Source organism: Artibeus jamaicensis, unplaced genomic scaffold, assembly GCF_021234435.1.
Source record: "Artibeus jamaicensis isolate MK-2021 breed Jamaican fruit bat unplaced genomic scaffold, CSHL_Jam_final contig_515, whole genome shotgun sequence".
Taxonomy (NCBI): domain Eukaryota; kingdom Metazoa; phylum Chordata; class Mammalia; order Chiroptera; family Phyllostomidae; genus Artibeus; species Artibeus jamaicensis.
The window spans coordinates 3153401-3176077 of NW_026521869.1; the positions used below are offsets into that span (position 1 = coordinate 3153401).

General features: G+C 36.5%; 1 protein-coding gene across 28 annotated transcripts in view; it reads right to left on the bottom strand.

The window, feature by feature from the left end:
* SEC31A (SEC31 homolog A, COPII coat complex component) overlaps nt 1-22677 on the bottom strand; it is an 83454-nt gene that overhangs the window by 38219 nt on the left and 22558 nt on the right. For 22 of the 28 annotated variants that reach the window (XM_053668890.1, XM_053668884.1, XM_053668881.1 and 19 more), the window contains 7 exons: nt 16800-16899; nt 13722-13883; nt 13375-13527; nt 6774-7022; nt 5538-5612; nt 3897-3935; nt 3324-3401 (listed from right to left, as the gene is read on the bottom strand). In XM_053668890.1, the coding sequence (XP_053524865.1) occupies nt 3324-3401; nt 3897-3935; nt 5538-5612; nt 6774-7022; nt 13375-13527; nt 13722-13883; nt 16800-16899 (856 nt within the window). The remainder of the gene's footprint in view (nt 1-3323; nt 3402-3896; nt 3936-5537; nt 5613-6773; nt 7023-13374; nt 13528-13721; nt 13884-16799; nt 16900-22677) is intronic. The other 6 variants (XM_053668903.1, XM_053668899.1, XM_053668898.1 and 3 more) reach the window with 1 other exon arrangement.

The following is a 22677-nucleotide window of genomic DNA, read 5'->3' on the forward strand; positions in this document are numbered from 1 at the left end:
AGAGACATATAAGATGTCCTCACCCCTCCCCCCAGGGGGAAGAAATGAATGGAGCTAGGCCATTGAGAGCTGTTTTGCATAGCAACAGTTTTGCAGCTAACCTCTGGAATGGTTATTTAACATATGTATAACCCTTAACTGGTTTCATAGATAAGTTAAATAGCAGTGGCCAAGTTTGGGGCCGAGGAAGAAGGGAGTAGCGGGGACTCAGGAGAATGGCAACTAAGGGCTGCTCTCCTGAGTGAGAAAGACTGGGACTCAGGAGGATGTAACTAAGGTCTGCACTCCTGAGTGAGAAGGGCTTGAGGACTCAAGATGTAACGAGGGGCTGCGCTCCTGAGTGAAGGCCTGTGAGAGAGCTTGGAAAAGACTGGCTCCAGGACATGAGGCGATAACTGCCCAGGTGAAAGGGAAAACCACGCAGCTTTGCCAGAATGGAGATCCCTGCAGCCAGGTAAAGAAGAAAGCCACATGCTTTTGGTGGAGTGTGAACCCCTGCAGCTTTGGTAGAAGAGGCCCACGCGGCTTTGGGATGCCCGTTTGGCCGAGTGGCCTGAAAAAGCAGGAGAGACTTTGACTGGAACTGAGTGCAGAGGACTCTTGCCGGTGGACCATGAGAGGGTACCACAGTACTTTGGATTAACTCGAGATCCTGCACAGTGACACAGCTGACGGTGCCAGCAGCCTGCAATACAGACGTGTGCTCTTTTCCTGATTTACGGTACCCGGAGTTGGGACAGTGGGGGAAGCAGGAGCTGTGTGGGTATAGGTGTATGCCCTAAAGGACTATGATATTTTAGTGGTGGCATTAGGCCTGAATAGCATTAAATAAACATTTTGTTTCCTTTTCACAAATCTCTGGCATTAAGAGATGTCTTTCCAATTGGCGGCGGACAGAAGGGCCCAGTAGATTTTCGTATTTTGTTTTTTGGAGGGGCCCCTGTTTTGGGCATCCCTAGGTGGGCCAAATATTGTATTGCCCCTCCCTCGGACCTCCTCCTGTTCGGTAACACCAAGACTACTCTACCCAGCAAAGATATCATTTAGAACAGAAGGGCAGATAAAGACCTTCCCAGACAAGGTAAAACTAAAAGAGTTCATCATTACCAAACCATCATTATACGAAATGCTAAAAGGACTTATATAAGAAAAAGAAGACCAAAACTATGAAAAATGAAATGACAAAAATACCTATCTATCAACAAATGAATCTAAAAAACAAAGTAAGCAAACAAGAACAGAGACAGAATTATGGATACAGAGAGTATTTTGATGGCTGCCAGATGGGAGGGGGATGTGGGGGAATGGGTGAAGAGGTGAGGGGATTAAGAAGTACAAATAAGTAGTCAGTTACAGAATAGCCATGGGGATGCAAAAGTACAATATAGAAAATGGAGTAGCTAAAGAACTTAACGTGTATGACCCATGGACATGAACAATGGTGAAGGTACTGCCTGAGGGAGTGGGGAGTGAAGGGTGCAGCTGGGCAAAGGGAGAAATTTCAGGACAACTGTAATAGCATAAATCAATAAAATAGCATTTAAAAAATAAAAATATTTTATAGACAAAAAAAATCAGAGACTGATTTGATTACTATATTCACTAATACAACAAAAAAAGCCCTCTTCTTTTTTTTAAAATCATGATTTTTCAAATCTGCTTTCTAAAACCAACTGATAAACCTTTATGTATGAGCTTCTGAAATATACATAAGGCCCAAAATGCCCAATTTATTATGTGTTGAGTATCTTCAATGTGTTATCTACTATGTTTAGTAAACAAATAGCATCATTAAGGAGATTTTATCTCCTTAAAATTTTTTCAAATACTCTGAAAGTACACACTGATGATTACTCTTTTGTTAAATGCATATTCTTCTTCTTTTTTAAAAAAAGGTTTTATTTATTTAATTTTAGAGACAGGGAAGGGAGGGAGAAAGAGACAGAAATATTGGTATGTGGTTGCCACTCATGCACCCTCTCCTACTGGGGACCTGGCCTGCAACCCAGCCATGTGCCCTGACTGGGAATCGAACTGGTGACCCTTTGGTTCACAGGCCAGTGCTCAGTCCACTAAGTCACACCAGCCAGGGCAAAATACATATTACTCTTGCGTGTATCTCCAAATGATCTTCTATTTGATAATACATAGTTTATCCAGTTGTATATAAATAGAAGTACTTTTTTAAAAAAGATTTTACTGTTTTAATTTTAGAGAGAAGTGAGAGAAGGGAGAAAGAGAGGGAGAGAAAAATCAATCTGTTGCCTCTTGCAGGTGCCCCACCCAAGGCCAGAACCCACAACCCAGGTATGTTGGGTTTGATTGTCCTGACTGGCAATCAAACTGACGATCCTCACTTTGCAGGACAACATCCAGCCAACCGGGCCACACTCATCAGGGCTGAAAGTATATTTTTTAATGTATCCTACAATTTTGTCTAGGTATTCTCAAAATTAGTTTAAATCTTTTGTAAGATTTTACCCATATCCTTTATTCTCAAGTTAAATAAATGCTAGATGAGCTACTTCCAAGAAAGATGTTTTTTATAGTCATCTTGTAATAGTCTAAATTTATTGATGAACTGTGTTCGTAACTTAGTAAAAAATAAGAAATATTCCAGTCAGATATTCCCATATCAAAAAGAGCAATGGAAAAGAAAAGATGAGATGAGAAAAAACAAACTTCTTGATTTTCCAAGATGAAATATAATTAAAAAGCAAGAAAAGTAATTACAGAATTATTTGTTAGTGGTTTAAAAAAAACCCAGAAAATTAAAAGGAAAAAATCAATGGTACAATTCTGTGTTCAAGGACTCTTTTAAGCTAGTTGTAAAAATTATCAAATACAACTGAGAAAACATTTATAGTAATTGTGACAATCAGTTTATTTAGTGAAGTATTCTTTACTTGAATTCTAAAATTCAACAGACTAATTCAGAAGCCTATGCCACTAATAGTGGGCCCTAAACATTAAAGTATCAAGATAAAAACATTAACTTCACATACAATGAACTGTGGATATCTGAATAAAATCTGTTTTCAGTTTGACATCATATTGTCTATCTGACCAAATTAAGTTAATCACACATCAAGTGTTCATTTTAAACCAGATAATCCAGAAGCTAGGTCAGAGAACTAAAAATTTCAGAGATGATACTTCTTTAAAACTAGTAAATAGACTCCTACCCTAAACATCTCTAAGAAAACAATATATTCCATCTTAATTTTGAAAGATATAGTTAAGATAATTTTCCACATTTCAGTCTGTGATAAACAAATAGCACATATTTCTCCAATGTAATTAAAAATAAAAAAAGTAAGTACCTTTCCCAAGAGCTGCTCTTCAGCAGCAGGGCTCTCCTCCCCATCACTCTGTGCTACTTGATCAGAGTCTTTAAGAGCCTTCAGTACACAAAACAATTGCAGAGGAGGTTGAAGTTAGTAGCATGAAAAGGTTATTAGTGAAAAATAAAGACAAAAGACCCAATAAACAACATTAAGAGCTACTTTAATCTTAAGAAGCAACATTAAGTAAATTTGAGACACACTCTCAGAAGAAAAGCGAAGAGCCATTACAGCTGAGACCTTCCCTTTTTCTACTAAATGTCCCCTCAATAACAAAGATCTTAATGTTAATTAAGTATTTGAATAGTCATTGATTTCGTTTTTCCTTTGTTTCTGCAAAATTCATATACCATCAAGAACAAGATACTTTCTACCAGATAGATAAATTTCTACTGCTTTAAAATGAGAATTTATTGGCTTATTAAAATATCTACAATCAGCATTTATTTTATACCATAAAGCAATAAAACCAATTCCTTAAATTATATTTCCTTCTTTGTTATCACCTAAACCAAAATTTTAGAAGATAGCTATTTTTACAGGCCTTCTTACCACATCAGGTCCATCCACTTTTTTCAAGGTCAAAGCAATCTGAAATAAAAAAATTAAAAAACCACTCACCTACTCAATGGAATTCTATTTCAAGGTATATACCAAACATTCATCCCTTATTCCCTCATTGGCAAAAATCCACAGAAGTTCTGACCAGGGATAACATGTTTTAAAAAAGAATGAAATCTGTGCAGAACTGATTCTCAAAGGTTCTAGTTTCAATTACAAGGAATTCCATTGCTGACATATCATCTCCCTCTGTTGTTCAATGACAAAACTTGAAAACAAGCATGTTTTCTTCTACTTTGTTTTAAATAAAATAACTACAATTAGTTTTTTAAATATGTCTTCAGGTATTCACTCTGGAGACAAACGCTATTAGAAGTATTTTGAAGCCTTGACTGGGTAGCTCAGTTGGTTAGAGCATCGTCCCTATACGTTAAGGTTGCAGGTTAGATCCCTAGTCAGGGCACATACAAGAATCAACCAATGAATGCATAAAGAAGTGGAAAAACAAGTCGCTGTTTCTCTCTCTCTAAAAATCAATAATAAATAAATAAATAATTTAAAACCTTAAAAGAAAAAAGCATTCTGACAAATTCTAATTTTCTGTTTTTACTATCTGGTGTGCAGTAGAATTTTGATATTAATCTCTTAAAAACCAAAAGAAGTTATAGCATTAAGATACATAGACTAATAATAAAGTTAAATATAAAAAAATCTAAAGAGTGATCATAGACACATAGCCAATAAGCAGTGGAGCTGTAATGTGACCCCAAGACTGACATCAAAAGTGTGCTCGGCATGTCTAGAGTGTGCAGAATCCAACCTGTACTGCATGCGACAACCATGCAATGCTACAGAACACTTTAGTAATTTTTAAAGAACAAGGGCTAATGTTAATTACACAAAGATTCTACACCATTTCCTTCTAGGTTTCCAAAGTCAGTGTTTTTACTGCTGTTCATGTCAACACTGCAGAATAATAATTAAGCCCCTCTTAGAGAAGAAAATTATAAAAGTGGAATATAACTTCCTCTTTTTATAAGGGAATCTTTTTTTAAAATTAAAATGTTAAACAAATCACTTGGACTTTTTGTTTATTCGGGTTCAGTGGAATAAATTGCCCTTGTTCCGAAACATTTACTAGTTAGCTGTTAGCTGAACCAACTCAATACACACTTTGGGAATGGTGGGCTAAAGGCATAAACGGCTAGGTTGGAAAATTGTGATAGCTTGAAATAGTACCATTTTTTTATCACTTAAGCTGTAGTGAATGTGGGATGATCTCTAACAGTTTTTCCCCTCCCCAGAGCCATTGGTTACACACCCTCTTAAAATCTGTGTTATTTCCAGTATTTGAGGTTCATAGCCTCTTATCATTATAGCCCACTCCTCCCTGACACAACTCTTCAAAACAAGTTTGAATAGAAGGTAGTTCTGGGAACTTCAAAATCCAGGTATAAGTGGAATTTTACATTTAACAATATGATCCAAAACTTTAGCAAGCAAACACAAATTCTTAGTAAATATTTACTGAATAACTGAGATCATCTGTGTAGAATTTTATTTTAAAAAACCTATTCTACAGAAATATTTTACTTGTATAAGCACAACTTTTTCACTTTTCTAAAAGTTTACCTTTTTTCCTAGGTCTTCTTTTCTGTATCCTAGAAGTTCAAGGTATTTTCCACGAGAATCATCCTCAAAGTTTACCTTTAAAAAGACATATTCTTAAAACAAAGGCCAGCATATAAAGGCTTAATTTTTAATTAATTGATCACATTTCAAGTAAACTTACTAAAAATATTTAAAGTCTACTATATCAATTAGAAGGTTTACTGTAAGAAGAAAATCCAAAGAATACTTTTCCTTTAAATAAGTAATTTTTAAAATAAGTATACTAGCAATTATCCTAGTTGAGTAAGCTTACTTTTAAACTATACTTTTTGTAAATAAAAACCTAACTCATGTCTGAAGGCTATATGAGTGAAGAATTCACACTATATGAAATATTTAATATCCCAAAACTCCCCAAATTAATACTTAATTAAAAAATACAAAAATAAATTCTAGCTCTAGCTGTGTGGCTCAATGGACTGAGTGCCAGCTTGCTATCTGAAAGGTCACCAGTTCAATTTCCAGTCAGGCCACATGCCTGGGGTGTAGGCCAGGGCACCAGTTCGAGGCATGCAAAAAGCAACTGATCAATGTTTCTCTCACACATCCCTCTCTTACACATCAATGTTTCTCTCCCTCCCTTTTTCTCTCCTTTTCCCTCTCTTTACAATAAAAACAAACTGTTATAAAAAAAAAAACTGTATAATTTTAGAATTTAACCTTGTATTCAGTATCTCTCTCATCTTTGGAAAATTCATTATTAAGGAATACACATTCCAGTGGAGGCAAATGATCAACCACAAATTCTATCTGTTATTCTACCATCATAAATGCAACTCAGTAAAAGGGATGAGAAATGCCTCCAATCTCTCTCTTCCCTACACCTCTCCCATTTTTTTCCCATTTTCCTTAATTGGATCTACTACAAAAAATAAATATTCTACTTTTTATTATATTTGTTTTTAGTATTCTAAGCTCTATGTTCTAATTTTAAAATAGGTCTGTTGAATATTATGTCTTTCTTTTATACTGTTTTTTACTTATTAAAAAAGTACTTCATATTAGGCTTTTCAAAGAGAACTCATGACATAAAAAACTAGGTTGTGTACTCTTCATAAGGTTTCCTTAATTTCATCCTGAGGTTCCTGACATCACATTCCTTCAAACGTTTCTTTACTAGGAAGACAGATTTAGAATATAACGGTAATGGTTAAATCTGCAGATAATGAAATAAAATTGTTTTAATACCAACTTTACCTTCAAAAAGGACCACACATTTTTTTCAAATTCTGACTGAGAAGCGTCAATTTTTTTCTGACAATATTTGACAAAGCCTTGTGACTGCATGACCTGCTGAAGTTGGTCTGATCGGCTGAGGAATTCCTTTTCTGTTACGACCTGACTAATGAACACGTGCTGCTGCTGCTGCTGCTGCTGCTGCGGCTGCTCTGCTCCTTGCTGAGACTGCGTTCTGACATTCTCAAAGGTAACCAGTTTGCCTCCAAACTATAAAAGAACAAACAAAGTCAGTATGAATACAAGGATGTGGCCAAAAAATGTTTTTATTACATACATGCTAACAGAAAGGAAGGACTGTGACCTAAATATATATCCTTTGGATAAAATCAGTGGACACCCTCTCTCATACCCTACTATCTCACCCTAGTCTTCAATTATTCCTCTTCACAAAATCCACCTTCTTGATAAAATGTGCCCTATAATTTCTAACCTACTTCATTTTACTAACTTCTACATACTCAGTGCTACTTTTTTAAAAATACATACTTTATTTATTTTTAGAGAGTGGGGAAGGGATGGAGAAAGAGAGGGAGAGAAACGGCAATGTGTGGTTGCCTCTCATGTGGCCCTCAATGGGGACCTGGCCCACAACCCAGGCATGTGCCCTGACTGGGAATCGAACCAGTGACCCCTTGGTTTGCAGGCCAGCACTCAGTCCACTGAACCACATCAGCCAGGGCTCAATGCTACTTCTTTTTAAGGCCCAGGCAAATGTCACCTCTTCCATCTCAGATGCCTTCAGTGTACTAGTGTACTATAGATGCCTTTTGATTAAACCATTACTTACATGTATTTGCCTTATCTTCTGGTCTAGGTGCTGTTTTGAAGGATGGCAGTATATGCCACTCTTCCAAAATACACCATTTGGCATAATGATTATTTTGAACTTAAGAGTACTTGAGACAGTGACCAGAGGGGAGAGGGAAGGGAATTTAAGGGGAAAAAGGGGGAGGGATTTGGAGGAACAAATAGGAAGGACACAGGGACGAGAACTAAGGGGGGTGGAAATGGGAGGGAAGTGGGGAGCACGGGGCGGGGGAGGCTGGGATGGGAGAAACAGACAAAAAACTGTATTTGAAAAATAACTAAATAAAATTTAAAAAATATTAACAAATAAAAGTGGACTTATACTGCACAAATGAAAAAAAAAAAGTACTTGAAAATGAGCAGGAGCAGAAAAGCACTCATTTTTCCACCTCCTCTTTTTTTCCTGAAAGTAGGAGATAAAACTCCCGTGAGAGCTGTTCTCCCTATGCCAAAAGTAAAAAAAAAAATTCTTATCAAGCGATGAGATTTAAGGTCAAGAGAAGTTGTACAAACAAAACCTTTACATAACAACTATTTTCCTCTAGTCTCTATATATTTACTTTTCTACAATTACCATTTGTTCAACCTAGGTTTTACTACTTCTTTGTATGCTTTTCTCCTGTTAATCTGTCTTAAGTCAACTTAACTTTCAAGCCATCGTGAAAAACATAGAAATGGACATAGATGCAAAGTTGTGCCTCCTCTACATTTACTAGAAAGGTTCTGTGTCTACTTTATTCTTGTATTGCCTAAAGTATCCAGTATCTGCCTTGTATATAGTAAGTAGACAATTAATATCTAATTAATATATTCATAAAAATATAGGTAAAGAAGAAAGTATGGGCCCTGACTAGTGTGGCTCAATGGACTGAGTGCAGGCCTGTGAACCAAGGGTCGCTGGTTCGATTCCCAATCAGGGCACACCCCCTGGGTTTCCAGTCAGGTCCCCAGTAGGGGATATGTGAGAGGTAACCACACATTGATGTTTCTCTTCCTCTCTCCCTCCCTTCCCCTCCCTCTAAAAATAAATAAATAAAATAAAATCTTAAAAAATAAAAATAAAGAAAGTACAAGAACAAATCTGATTCCTCATACTCAGTAATTTTTATACAAGGATTATGGACTTTACACAAACTTATCTTATTAAATACCTAATATAGTCAAAGTGCTTGTTATATCAGACACTATAGAAAATGCCAAGACAGAAGAAATTACAAATCACTGTGCTTCAGAAACTTAACATGAAAATAAAGCTGGATACAACAGGCACATATAAGTGCCAAATGAGGTGTGGATAATACCACACATGATACAGAATTTCACAAAAGGACAAAAGCACTGAGTTTCCCCAAGTTCTAGGAAAATTTGAGAAAACACCCAAAAGCAAGACCAAACTGAATTTTACATAATGATTAAGTTTATTCATTTACTTGGTTTTATGTAATATTATTATAAAGTTGCATAACTATAAATAATGTAAAAGCTGTTTAGTCATCAGTTTTTTGTTTTTAAATATTGTATTTATTTTTTTAGAGAGGGTAAAGGAGGGAGAAAGAGAAGGAGACAAATATCAATATGTGGTTGCTTTTTTCATGCCCCCTACTGGGGACCTGGCCCACAACCCAGGCACGTGCCCTGACTGAGAATCGCCACCAGTGACCCTTTGATTCGCAGGCCAGTGCTAAATCCACTGAGCCACACCAGCCAGGGCAAGTCATCAGTTTTAAACCATCCAAAACTTAGGTATTGCTACTGAACATAATAAAATTATTTTTAAAATCTTGGTGACGTAATTTACGAAACTGAAAGAAAAATTTGGAAAGGTGAAAATAAAAAATATAAATGTACTAATATTACATAAAAGTTTCAATTAATACTATGTAAAGTTGATATCTATCAAGCAAGACATGGACATTTAAGTAAATTATTTACATTTCTAAAGACAATCACAAAAACAGCCAAAATTTCTACAATGTCAGTGGTGGTAACCCAAAGATATTTGAGGGGAATAAAGACAATATATCCCTTATGGCCACAGAGAGAACTTTCATCCCATTCTGTTAAAGAGCAGAGGAAGAACACTTCTGGCTTCTCCATCCCCATACTCTCCTGGGAGAGCACTGATTAACATTGTTTTTCAGGGAAGAAATGTAAAAGGCTTGCAATAGCTCTTAAGAGCTTTTTTCCTTTTCGTTTTTTTTTTTCCATCTGTCTTCCTACATGGAGCAATAGTATATGTAGATAAAAGTTGCCTGTACTTAAAGGAAGCCAGGATCTCAAAGACATATTTCCACATAAATGTTTATTGCAGCATTATTCTCAACAGGCAAGGTTGAAAACAACCTAAATGTCCATTGACAGATGAATGGTTAAGAAAAATGTTGTGTGTGTGTGTGTGTGTGTATATATACACATACACAATGACATATTATTCAGCCTTTCAAAGAAGAAAATATTGTCATACACAACATGAGGACATTATACTAAGAGAAACAACCCAATCACAAAGACAAAAACTAATTCCATACATGAGGTATCTAAAGTAATAAAAGTCAGAGGCTGTCTCTATGGAAACTACCTGTGCCTTTCCCCACCCCCTTCTACCTCCAAAGCCCACATGCATGGTCCTACCCCTCTACCTCCTCCTGTACCCCCACATGCCTGAACCCCACACACATAAAACTTTCCCATTTCTCTCAAGGCATACATTTCTCTCTCTCTTTCTCCTAAACTCTAAGGGTCCTTTTTCTGCTATAACTTGTTTCTTGAGCCCATTTTTTCTACAACTCACTTCTACCTCTGTGACTAAGTAAACTTTCTCTTATAATTTGAAAAAATATAAATAATTAAAAAGAAAAGTAGTCAAAATCAGAGAATCAGGAAGTAGAATGTGATCACCAGAGGCTAGGAGAGAAAAATAGGCAGTTGTTGTTCGACAGGTATAGAGTTTCAGTTTTATAAGATAAAAAAGTCTGAGAGATCTGTTACACAACAATATGCATGTAGGTAACACACTACTGAACACTTAAAAAGGGTTAAGATGGCAAACTTCATACTTTGTATTTTTACCATATTAAAAAAATTGGCAAGTAAAAAAAAGCTAGAAGGAAGGGAAGAAGAGAAGAAAGGACATAATCTCCAAAAAGAAGAAGAGGAATGAAGGAAGGGGAGATAGAGAAGGAAGACGAGTTTAAGAATGTAATGGGGAGAGATGGATGGATGGATGAAGGTTGTACAATACCTTGAATGTACTTTTTCCAATGAAAGGTATATTTTACAATGGTCAAAAATAGTGAGGTTTTCTGTTATGTATAAAGAGGAGACCCCAAAAAACCCAGGATTATTTTCCTGTAGTACAGGCTTCCCCCGCTAGGTGAGTGTTCTAGGAACCCATCTGTATCAGTGTACCAGCTGGTGTTGTTGTAAAAGGCTGCAACCAGCTTCAGTGAGTTTTTTTTTAAGACTCTTTCAACATGTTTGCTCACTTCATGATGGGTGATTTACAAGCTCAACTGCCCATACCGTGCTCAGTGTTCAATAGTTATTGATCCAAAATGGCATCACCCCTGTGCCCTATCCTCTCTATTAACCCAATCTCACCCTGAGTGGTGTTTTTTGTTTCCCCAGATGAAAAAAAGTCCTCAAAAGGAAACAATTTACCAATATGGAAGAAGTCAAGAAAAAAAACAAACACCAGAGGTACTAAAAGGAATCAAAACTGATGAGTTCAAAACCTATTTTGAACAGTGAAAAAAAGGTCTCAATAAGCGTAACCAAATGGAGGGTACTATTAAGGTGACTGAAGTTTAAACATGCAAGAATACACAATTTTTTATAAATAAATTCCAGGTTCTGGGGGGGTTCCACCACATGTTTTACAATTAAAAAAGAAAAATAGGGGGAAGGTCCCAATTTTCCTGAGAAGACATTTTAAATGAAGAAAAAGTCACAACAAACTCAAAATGGATAAAAGACTTAATTATAAATCATAATACCATAAATGTCCTAGCAGAGGTGTCCAACCTATTGGTGTCTATGGGCTACACATAAATTACACAAACACTAATTAAAACTGATAGGCAAAAAAAGAGATTTTAAGTAAATTTATGATTTTGTGTTGGGCCGCATTCATATCCATCCTGGGCCACATGTCGGACACCCCTGTAACCTAGAAGAAAACGTAGGCAGTAAAATTTCAGATGTCCCATGCAGCAATTTTCTGCCGATATATCTCCTGAGGCAAGGAAAATAAAGAAAGAAATTAATGGGACTACATCAAATTAAAAAGCTTCTATACAGCTGAAGAAACCATAATCAAAATGAAAAGGGAACCGACTGTATGAGAGAACACACTTGCTAATGATACCTCAGACAAGGTTTTGATCTCCAAAATTTATAAAGAACTCGTACTATTCCACTCCAGGAAGACAAACAACCCAACTAAAAACTGGGCAAAGGACCCGAACAGACATTTATCCAAGGAGGACATACAGAGCACCCAGAGATATATGAAAGGATGCTCAGCATCACTAGCCATTAGAGAGATGCAAATTAAAATCACAATGAGTTATCACCTCACACCTGCCAGAATGGCCATCATAACAAATCAACAAACAAGTGTTGTGAAGGATGTGGAGAAAAGGGAACCCTAGTGCACTGTTGGTGGGAATGCAGACTGGTGTAGCCACTGTGGAAAACAGTGTGGAATTTCCTCAAAAATAAATTAAAATTGTAACTGCCTTTTGACCCAGCAATTCCACTGCTGGGATTATACCCTAAGAATCCCAAAACACCAGTTAAAAAGAACTTATGCACTACTATGTTCGCAGCTGCACTGTTTACAATAGCCAAGTGCTGGAAACAGTGTAAAGTGCCTATCAGTAAATCAGTGGATCAAAAACTGTGGTATATTTGCACAATGGAATACTATGTAGAGGAAATAAAGAAGGAATTCCTACCTTTCGTGACAGCATGGATAGAACTGTAGAATATAATGCTAAGTGAAATAAGCCAGGTGGTGAAAGACAAATAGCATATGATCTCACCTATAAGAAGAACCTAATCAACAAAGTAAACTAACCAGCAAAATAGAACCAGAGGCATAGAAACAAGGAACGGACTGACAGCAGGGAGTGGGGAGGGCAATAAGGATGGAAAGAAGGGAGAGGGACTAGTCAAGGAACATGAATCAATGACCCATGGACATGGACATCAGGGTGGGGAATGACTGTCAGGGGAAGGTACTAGGCAGAAGAGGGCAAAGGGGGAAAATTGGGACAACTGTAATAGAATAACAATGTTAAAAAAAAAAAAAAAGATGTGTAACTTAAGTGTGCTCCTACTAAGAACACATCATTACCTTACTCGGTTTGGGTAAAATCCTGAAATAAAGAAATCAGCCCTGGCTGGTGTGGCTCAGTGGATGAGGGCCAGCCTGCAAACTGAAGGGTCGCAGGTTCCATTCCCAGTCAGGACACAGGCCTAGGTTGGGGGCCAGGTCCCCAGTTGGGGGCACATGAGAGGCAACCATACATTCACGTTTCCCTCCCTCCTTTCCTTCCTCCTCCATTCCCCTCTCTCTAAAAATAAATAAATATATCTTTAAAAAAATAAAGAAATCAAAGTTTGTTTGGAAAAAAAAGGTCACAGACACATCTCAAACTCAATCTTCTTCCATGAGAGTGATCCTATAATAACACTTTACCATGATAAGTCTTTTGTGATTGTGGACCACAATAACAAATCCACCTACTGAAAAGGAAGCACCAATAGGCCTTCGGATCCACTTGGGTGGCTTCTTCAGAGGCAACACTATATGATGCTGAGCAGCCTGCTGAGGAATTTGTAATGGAGGAAGAGGCTGTCCTGTGCCAAAGGGGTCAAGATTTCCAAAAGATGATGAAAGCTAAAAAAACAATAATGTGAGAAGAACTAATTTATATAAGACTCTATTACATGTTTTTAAGTCATATGCAAGAAATTCTTTCATCACAATTATCCAATTAATCAGTTTTGTTTATCTATAATATCATTTTCAAGATAATTACACAATAATTTTTTTCCATTTCTATCATAATAAACCTCAACATTTCCTATTACCTTGTGAACTTGTTTCTGCCTTAAACCATCTGCATTCCCTCCCATGATAGAATAAACACTGATACGCCCATCGAAGGAAGCAGCTGACAAGACAGCAGGATTTCTGGGACACCACTGAATATCAAAGCACCACTGTGTATTGGTGGGAAGTTCATACAAGACCTACACCAAAAAAATAATAAAAGGTAAGAAAATAGTATAATCACTTTATAGCCAAAACACATAAATTAATATGATCAACAAATACAGCTTAATTAAACATTCTCTTATAGACAGTGTCTTTAGCTAGGAAAAACAAGTATAAAAATTTTTTTAAGGTCAAGAGAGTCCATTATGATTGTCTGTTATAATAAAAGAAAATTCTACTGAAAATTTCAACCAGATTTAGAATAAGCACATCTTAAAAACAGGTATTTTTGTTTTTATTGAAATGATATTAGTAGATGCATGTGAAAGACCAGAACACTCTATCAGAGTTAGCTTATTTTACCGGTATGTTGTCCAACTGTTTTTGCCTGCCCAAACCCAAACAACTATATTTAGACTACTTGAAGACCAAATTTTAATAATAATCTTGAAAGATTTCACTGAGAAATTCGGCTTTTTATTAAAGCAAGAAAACAGGCATACATCATTCTTATTACTGCAGAATCGAAACAGGATTTGGCATAAACAGTCTTTTTCATAAGGAAAAAAATATTGAACTATATAAAAATGGCTGATACAAAATCTTTACAATGTAGTAACTGTTCACTCAAAATTAGTGTCATAGACCCTGGCTGGTATAGCTCAGTGGATTGAGCACAGGCCTGCAAACCAAAGGAGCGTGGTTCGATTCCCAGTCAGGGCACATGTCTGGGTTGCAGGCCAGTTCCCAGCAGGGGACGCACGAGAGGCAGCCATACATTGACATTTCTCCCTCTCTCTCCTTCCCTTACCCTCTAAACATAACTAAATAAAATCTTAAAAAAAAATTAGTGTGAAAGTAACATGCTCATAAAGCACAGGTTTTGTAGCTTTAAGAAAGGGAATGGGGAGTAACTGTTTAATGGGTACAGACATTCAATTATAGAAGATAAAAAAGTTCTGAAGATGGATGGTGGTGATGGATGCACAATAATGTGGATGTACTAATGTTACTGAATTGCATACTGAAAAATGTCTAAAATGGTATCATGGGTATTTTACCACAATAAAAACATAGGGTCAGCATGCATCTTTAAAAAGAAATAGAAGTCAAATTAGCTTAACTTTGGCTTATATAATATTTAAAAATGTTTTATTTTGTAAGAAAACAATTAAATGAAAAGGTATTTGGCCTGCTTGTCTTTGATGCTTAAGTTTGTTGCTACAGTTCAAACCTTCATGATACTTGAATTACTTGTGTATTTTTAATTGGCATTTGAACAAAACATTTACTGTTTCTTGTTTTAGTTGCAGCATGCATGAAAAAACTTATCACTTCAAAGTCTAAGCACACAAAACCAATTAAATGCAAAAATTCACTTCATCAATTTATATAACTGATAAAATTAAAACAGTAATTTTCATGAATTTTGAACTCACCTGGGAAGACAGTAAGAAAGATGCAGGATTTCTATTATTTAGTCTACAAATCATATGAGGCAAAACTTACTGTTTTAATTTTTTCTCCTGTCACTCCTAAATTTAGCATTTCTACATTCTTATAAGTGACACTTCATCTGAAAACTTTAGGCCACAAATCAAGTAACAGAAGTACTTGTTTTCATTTTAATGTTATAGATTAAAACCTAAAGATACTCTTATTTTTACCAGTATTCCATCAGGGTAACTAGCAAAGCACTTGCTATAATCTATCTTAACTTAGAAAAAGTAAAAGTTTAGAAGCTATAATTAAAATCTGCAGTGTCTTGCCCAGTACTGAAAGAGAGAAAACCACTCAACTATTAAGAATAATAAAATCATAATTAAAAGAACATTTTAGTACACAACCCAAAGCAAATAAAATTATACTTATATAACATTTACATTTAAATATGTAAATTTTCCTACATCTGAATTTCTTTTTTTCTAGAGAGACAGTTTCTACATTCTCTCTCTCTTTTTAATCCTCACCCCAAAATTTGTTCACTGATTTGAGGGAGTGAGGATGGGGGAGAGAGAGAGTAAAGAAACATCAGTCAGTTGCCTCTCATATGCCTCGTGACATGTATGTTCCCTGACCAGGAATTGAACCTGCAACCTTCTGTTGTATAAGGACTAAGCATCAACCAACTGAGCTACCTGGCCAGGGCATTCCTACATCTAAATTTCTTTGAGTAAAACATTTAACAAATTAATATTAAAAGATATTATATCCTTGCTGAATAATTCACAAGAGAAATTAAAAACCTATTTCTACTGATTTCCAGAAGTCAAAGAAGATCTTCAGGAATGATAAGGCAGGAAAAAGACCCAAACCTTGAATACTCCTATTCTGAAGGCACCAGTTTCCAGAAACTACATGTTAAATAAATCAAACCAACCACTTCTGAGTCTAGGTAAGCACCTTTTATTGGAAATGGAGGATAGGGGCGATCACTAATTTCAAATGCACTATTTTAATGACTAATTTTCCCAGATAAAACAACTTAACCTAGAAAATGTTTCTGATAAAAAATCTCTACCAGATTATCTTTTCATAGATACCTCCATCTACTTTCTTTTTTAAAAAAGATTTTAATTTATTTATCCATTTATTTATTTACCCATTTGTCTATTTACCCATTTATTTATTTATTTGTTTATTTTTTGACAGAGGGAAAGGGAAGGAGAAAAAGAGGGAAAGAAACATCAGTGTGTGGTTGCCACTCACACACCCCCTACTGGGAACCTGGCCTGCAACCCACACACGTGCCCTGACTGGGAATCGAATCAGCGACCCTTTGTTTCTCATTCCACACTCAGTCCACTCAGCAACACCAGCCAGGGCCCATCTACTTTCACATGTCCTGAATTGTAATAGTATGTTAAAGGGTCCTTATGAAAAGTTTCTTATTCAGCTAGAAATAAAATAGTATGATAGCTGTAAGTCTGAGAAATGTTTCCTCTCCATACCTCTCCTGTGTTTGGGTTGGAGCAGAGAATCTTAGCATCTTTTCCACAGCTCAGCAACAATTCAGGATCTGCCATGCTCCAAGCAATTGCCAAAATCCCCCTTACACAAAACAGAAAGAGATGAAAAAAGTTTTAACCTTGACCACAACCAAATCTGCACATTAGTTGTCTAGGCTTTAAAGACATACACAACTAACAAAAGTATAATTTCATATAATCTTTCCGGGAAGCAGTTTAGTAGTGCACATGCGTTTTAATCATTACAAAGATATTCAATACAGTGTACAGTATATAATAATGAAAAATAAAACAAATGCCCAACAACATGAATTGTGCAATAAAAAATTATAGATCATCTTTTGATGAGAAAATGTGTAGTTAAAAATTATGTTGTGGAAATATTTATAACTATTTTCCTGGCTGGTGTAGCTCAGTGGATTGAGCACAGGCCTGCAAACCAAAGGATCATAGTTCAATTCCCAGTCAGGACACATGCCTGGGTCACAGGCCAGTTCCCAGCAGAGGATGCACAAGAGGCAACCATACATTGATACTTCTCTCCCTCTCTCCTTCCCTTCCCCTCTAAAAAAAAATATGTAAAGAAAAAAAATCTTTTAAAAAAAGGTAGTTTATTTTTTTTTAAAAACTATTAAATGCTGGTTATAATTAATAAAAAAGGTGAACTATGCACATTAATTTGTATAAAATGCATAATTACAATATTTATAATAGTTACTGAAGTTATGTACATATAAAGAAAAATATGTACAATAAAATGTTTTACCTATGGATGGAAATGTAACTATTTCGCATTTTCCTTTTTGTCAACATTTTCTACCTTTTGTTACCAGAGAAGTTCTAGTATATGACATTTTTAATTAAAAGAAAAACTTAAAAATTTGCCAAAGATATGATTTTACAGTCATTTTTCCATTTTAATAGCTTTTGATTTTTATCCTAAGTATAACAAAAGTAATACTTTTGGTAACTGATATGAAAACTTAGTTTAGGTTAAATAAAAATCTCACCATCAAACACACAAAAATGCTATTAACACGTTGTGTTTTCTATATTCATCCTTTGTTATTTAGAGATAGAAGTAGGTAAGTAAACATTATCATAAAGAAAATACTAGAAACTAAAATTTAAGTACATGATAGCAGAAAGTACTAGACTAGAAAAATAATATTTGCATATATTTTTTAAATCCTCACTCCACAATATGTTTTTATTGCTTTTACAGAGAAAGAGAAAGAGAGTGAGAGAGACATCAATTAAATTGCCTCCTACACGCACCCCAACCAGGGCTTGGATCTGAAATCTGTACGTGTCCTGATTAGGGATCTAACCCATAATCTTTGGTGTATGAGATGACACTCCAACCAACTGAACCCCCAGAGAGGGCTTATTTGCGTATTTCTTTAAAAAGAAAAAACATACAAATTAATGTCCCTCCTTTCTCTTGGAAACATCGCAGTAGTTCTAAAATGCATAGTTAAAAAAAAAAAAAAGATTAAGCCTCATTTTCAATGTGTATATTTAGAGATGCCTTACTTTCCCCCCAAAGTTAAGATTTTATTTATTTATTTATTTATTTTTAGAAAGAAGGAAAGGGAGGAAGAAAAAGAGGGAGAGAAACATCAATGAGAAAGAGGAACATCTATCGGTGGCCCCCTCTATGCCCACCAACCAGAGACCTGACCAGCAACCCAGGCATATGCCCTGACAGAGAATTAAACTGGCAAAATTTCTGGTTTGCAGGACAATACCCAACCCACTGAGCCACACTAGTCAGGGCTCCCAAAAAAGTTGTTTTTAATTTTATATTTCTTACAATCTAAGTCATTTCAGAATCAGGAAACTGATATAGGAAAAGGACCCAAACAGTTTATGACTTTTGTTTCCAATAGTTTATTTTTAAAAAGTTAAAATCTTTCTAAATATTATAAGCACAATGTGATGTATACTCTAATAATCCTCACCTAGACTCATAATTGTGGCCATGTTTACTTCATGTCTTTCTCTCTGTGTCTATTTGAGAGTTAAGTGCCAATACCATAACAGGTCACCCCTATACTTACCTCTGGGGATAAGAACCTTCTCCTATATGACCACAATACAATTACATATTGAAAAAATTATTATTTAGATGCAATTATTTTAAATAAATAACCCATATTCAAATTTCCTCAATAATGTACTTTCTAAACTGCCACCCCCTTTAGAATCCAATCATACATCTCAAAGCACATCAAGAATGTCTTTTAAACAAATCTATATATTTAGTATCATATTTTTAAAAACATTTAGGCTTTAAATACTTTTTTTAAAATCACAGAATTACAGACCTGAAAATAACCCTAAAGATCATATAATTCACCTCTCGCACATATTAGAGGAAGAAAACTGAAAAAGAAACGTTGATTTCCTCCTGATACCCAGTATGGATATCTATCTTGCTAAATTATAACCATTCCTAAAATTCATGGTATAGTGAAACATTAAGAACATGGACTTTGAGATTACAATATTTGGACTAGAAGTCAGTACTTGACCTATGTGACCCAGGCCAAATTTAATCTTGCTGAGCTTTAATTTCTAATCTGTAAAGAGAGATAATAGTATGCACATCATAGGTTTTTTATAAGGATTAATCGAGCTAACATTTAAAGTGCTTGCATACTTTAAACTGCTTACATGTTATGTGTTAGTTATCCTCCCACTATAATGTAAGTTCCCTGAAGGCATAAATTTTTGCCTACATTACTGAATTTTTGTGCAGTATTTGGTACAGAGTATGTATTCAATGAGAATGTGTTAAATGAATTTTTTTAAAAAACCTTACCTACCATGAGAAAAATATAAGTTTCTCAGATTCAGTTGCAACACCTTCCAGGAGATGGGGCCAGAGGTTTCTGGAAGGGCCTTGGGCTTGTGGTGTGTGTTCTGTGAGATTAGTGATATAGAAGCTGGTGGTGCCACTGTCTTCCCAGACCTGGGAACTGTAATTTCACCCAAGAAGGTGGCCTAGGTAAACACGGCTCGCCTCCTCGCACAACCACATTAAAATTACAACTAAACTATAGAACAACCATCACTCAGAACCAGCAGAAATCAAACTGAATGGAAGTCCTGCAAACAACAGAATTAAATAAGAAACGACCTCCATCCAGACTGGTAAAATGGGTAGAGACATGGAAACTCAAAATGGGTTGATACCATAGCCACGTGTGGTGAATAAAAAGCATGAGGGATATCTTGGGAGCAAGGGGTCCCAGCCCCACACCAAGGTCCCCCCCCCACAGTCCAGGGGTTTCAGGGCCAGAAAGGTAAGTCCCCATGGCTCCTGGCTGAAAACCCAGCAGAGGTTGACTTGGTAGAAGAAAGTGCTGGAGTCCTAGGCAGTTCCTCTCAAAGGACCCACAGACAGACACACTCAGACTCACTCCCACTGAGCTCCAGCACCAGGGAAGCAGGTTGAAAGGCACCAGTGGCATATAGAGAGAAACTGAAGTGTCTGGCATCAGAGCTAGATTTGGGGGACAGCTTTCTCCAAGACAGAAAGGTGAGCAGAGGCCACTGCTCCTCTTCTGTTTACTTTTTAAGATTTTATTTATTTATTTTTAGAGAGAGGGAGAGAGAAAGAGAGGGAGAGAAACATCAATGTGTGGTTGCCTCTCCCATGTCCCTTACTTGGGACCTGGCCCTCAACCCTGGCATGTGCCCCAATGTGGAATCAAACTGGCACCCTTAGGTTCACAGGCCAGCACTCAATCCACTGAGCCACACGAGCCAGGTCCCACCAATGCTCTTCTGAGCCCTCCCCCAAAAGAGCCACAGAGCAGGGCAGGCACCATATCTCACACTGTTTGCCCAATCACAGTGATTCCCTGAGACCCCACCCCACCCACCTTATAGGCCCACCCAAGTGGCTAACATTCTGTACGAATGACTTGTCTCGACACATGCTTCTAATCTTTCTGAATCTGCTCAAACAAGCAGAGGCTGGCTTCAGCATGCCCTGGAATCTTGCTAAGCGGTCCCAGGCCCAACACTAGCAACAGCTGGCACTGGTTCACAGACTGGCCTCACTAGGGAACCTCCAAACACAGCAGAAGCACCCCACTTCAAACCATTTTACAGTCTATGCCTACGGGCCCCAGACAGAACACAAGTGGGTTTCACAGGCCTGCTGAAGTAAACTCTGCTCTGTACAGTGAGCCCCTGCACAGCTGATTCTCCACAGAGGGCAGAGGGTGGCGGTCAGTGGTCAAAACCAGTCCATGCAGCTGACTGGCCAGGCTAATTCCCTCCCATTGATTGGCCAACAGAAGTCAGGGCTCAACCATAAAAAGAAGGTGTTCTCAGCCCACACAAATGACACACCCGAGTATCCAGTTTGAGTGATAAGGGAGGCTGTGCCACTGAACCCTACAGGACACATACTACACTAGGCTACATTACCAAGACAGGGAGTCATAGTAGCTCCACCTAGTACATAGATAGAAACAAACACAGGGAGACAGCCAAGATGAGGAAACAAAGAAACATGGACCAAATGAAAGACCAAAACTCCAGAAAAAGAACTAAACAAAATGGAGATAAGCAATCTATCAGATACAGAGTTCAAAATACTGGTTATGTGGATGGTCAAGGATCTTAGTGATAATCAACAGCATAAAAAAGACCCAGTCATAAACAAATAATACACTAATTGAAATAAAGAACAATTTATAGGGAAACAACAGTAGAGTGGATGAAGCCAAGAATCAAACCAATGATTTGGAATATAAGGAAGCAAAAAAATAAATAAATAAAAAATAAAAAATCCCCAAAATTAAAACAACAGGAAACAGAATCCAAAAAAATGAGGATATTGTAAGTAGCCTCTGGGACAACTTCAAGCATCTCAACATTCGCATCATAAGGGTACCAGAAAGAGAAGAGAAAGAGCAAGATAATAGAAATCTATTTGAAAAAAATAATGAAAAAAAATTCTCTCATTTGGTGAAGGAAATAAAGATGCAAGTCCAGGAAGCCCAAACAAAATGGACCCAAAGAGAACCACACCAAGAAACATCATAATCAAAATGCCAAAGGTTAAAGATAAAGAGAGAATTTTAAAAGCAGCAAGAGAAAAGTAGGTAGTTGCTTACAAGGAAGTTCCCATAGACTTGTCAGCTGATTTCCCAAATGAAATTTTGCAGGCTACAAGGGAATGGCAAGAAATATTCTAAGTCAGGAGAAGCAAGGACCTAAAAGCAAGATTTCTCTACCCAGCAAAGCTATCATTAGAATCAAAGGGCAAATAAAGAGCTTCCCAGACAAGAAAAAGCTAAAGTAGTTAGTTCACCATTACCAAGCCATTATTATATGAAATGTTAAAGGGATTTATTTAAGAAAAAGATCAAAACTATGAACAACAAAATGGCCATAACTTACTTGTCAACAATAGAATAAAAAAAAACAAACTAAGCAAACAAGCAGAACAGAAACAAAATCAAAGATACAGAGAATGAGTTGGTGGCATCCAGGTAGGCTGGGGGGATGAGGGGGAGAGGTGAAAAGGTGAAAGGATTAAAAAGTACAAATTGGTAGTTACAGAATAGTCATGAGATATACAGTATAGGAGATCTAGAAGCCAAAGAACTTAAATACATTCCTGAGAAAGTAGGGGATGTTCAGTGGAGGAAGAAAGGGCGAAATAATTGGAACAACTGTAATAGCATAATCAATAAGATATAATTAAAAACAAACAAAATTTCTCAGAATCATCCCTTCTTTACTAAAAGCTGATTGAAGTATAATATGTGAATAGGGATTACATTTTGACTGGACTCTTTTCTTCCTTGTAAGAAACTCAAGGAGAGGTCACAAT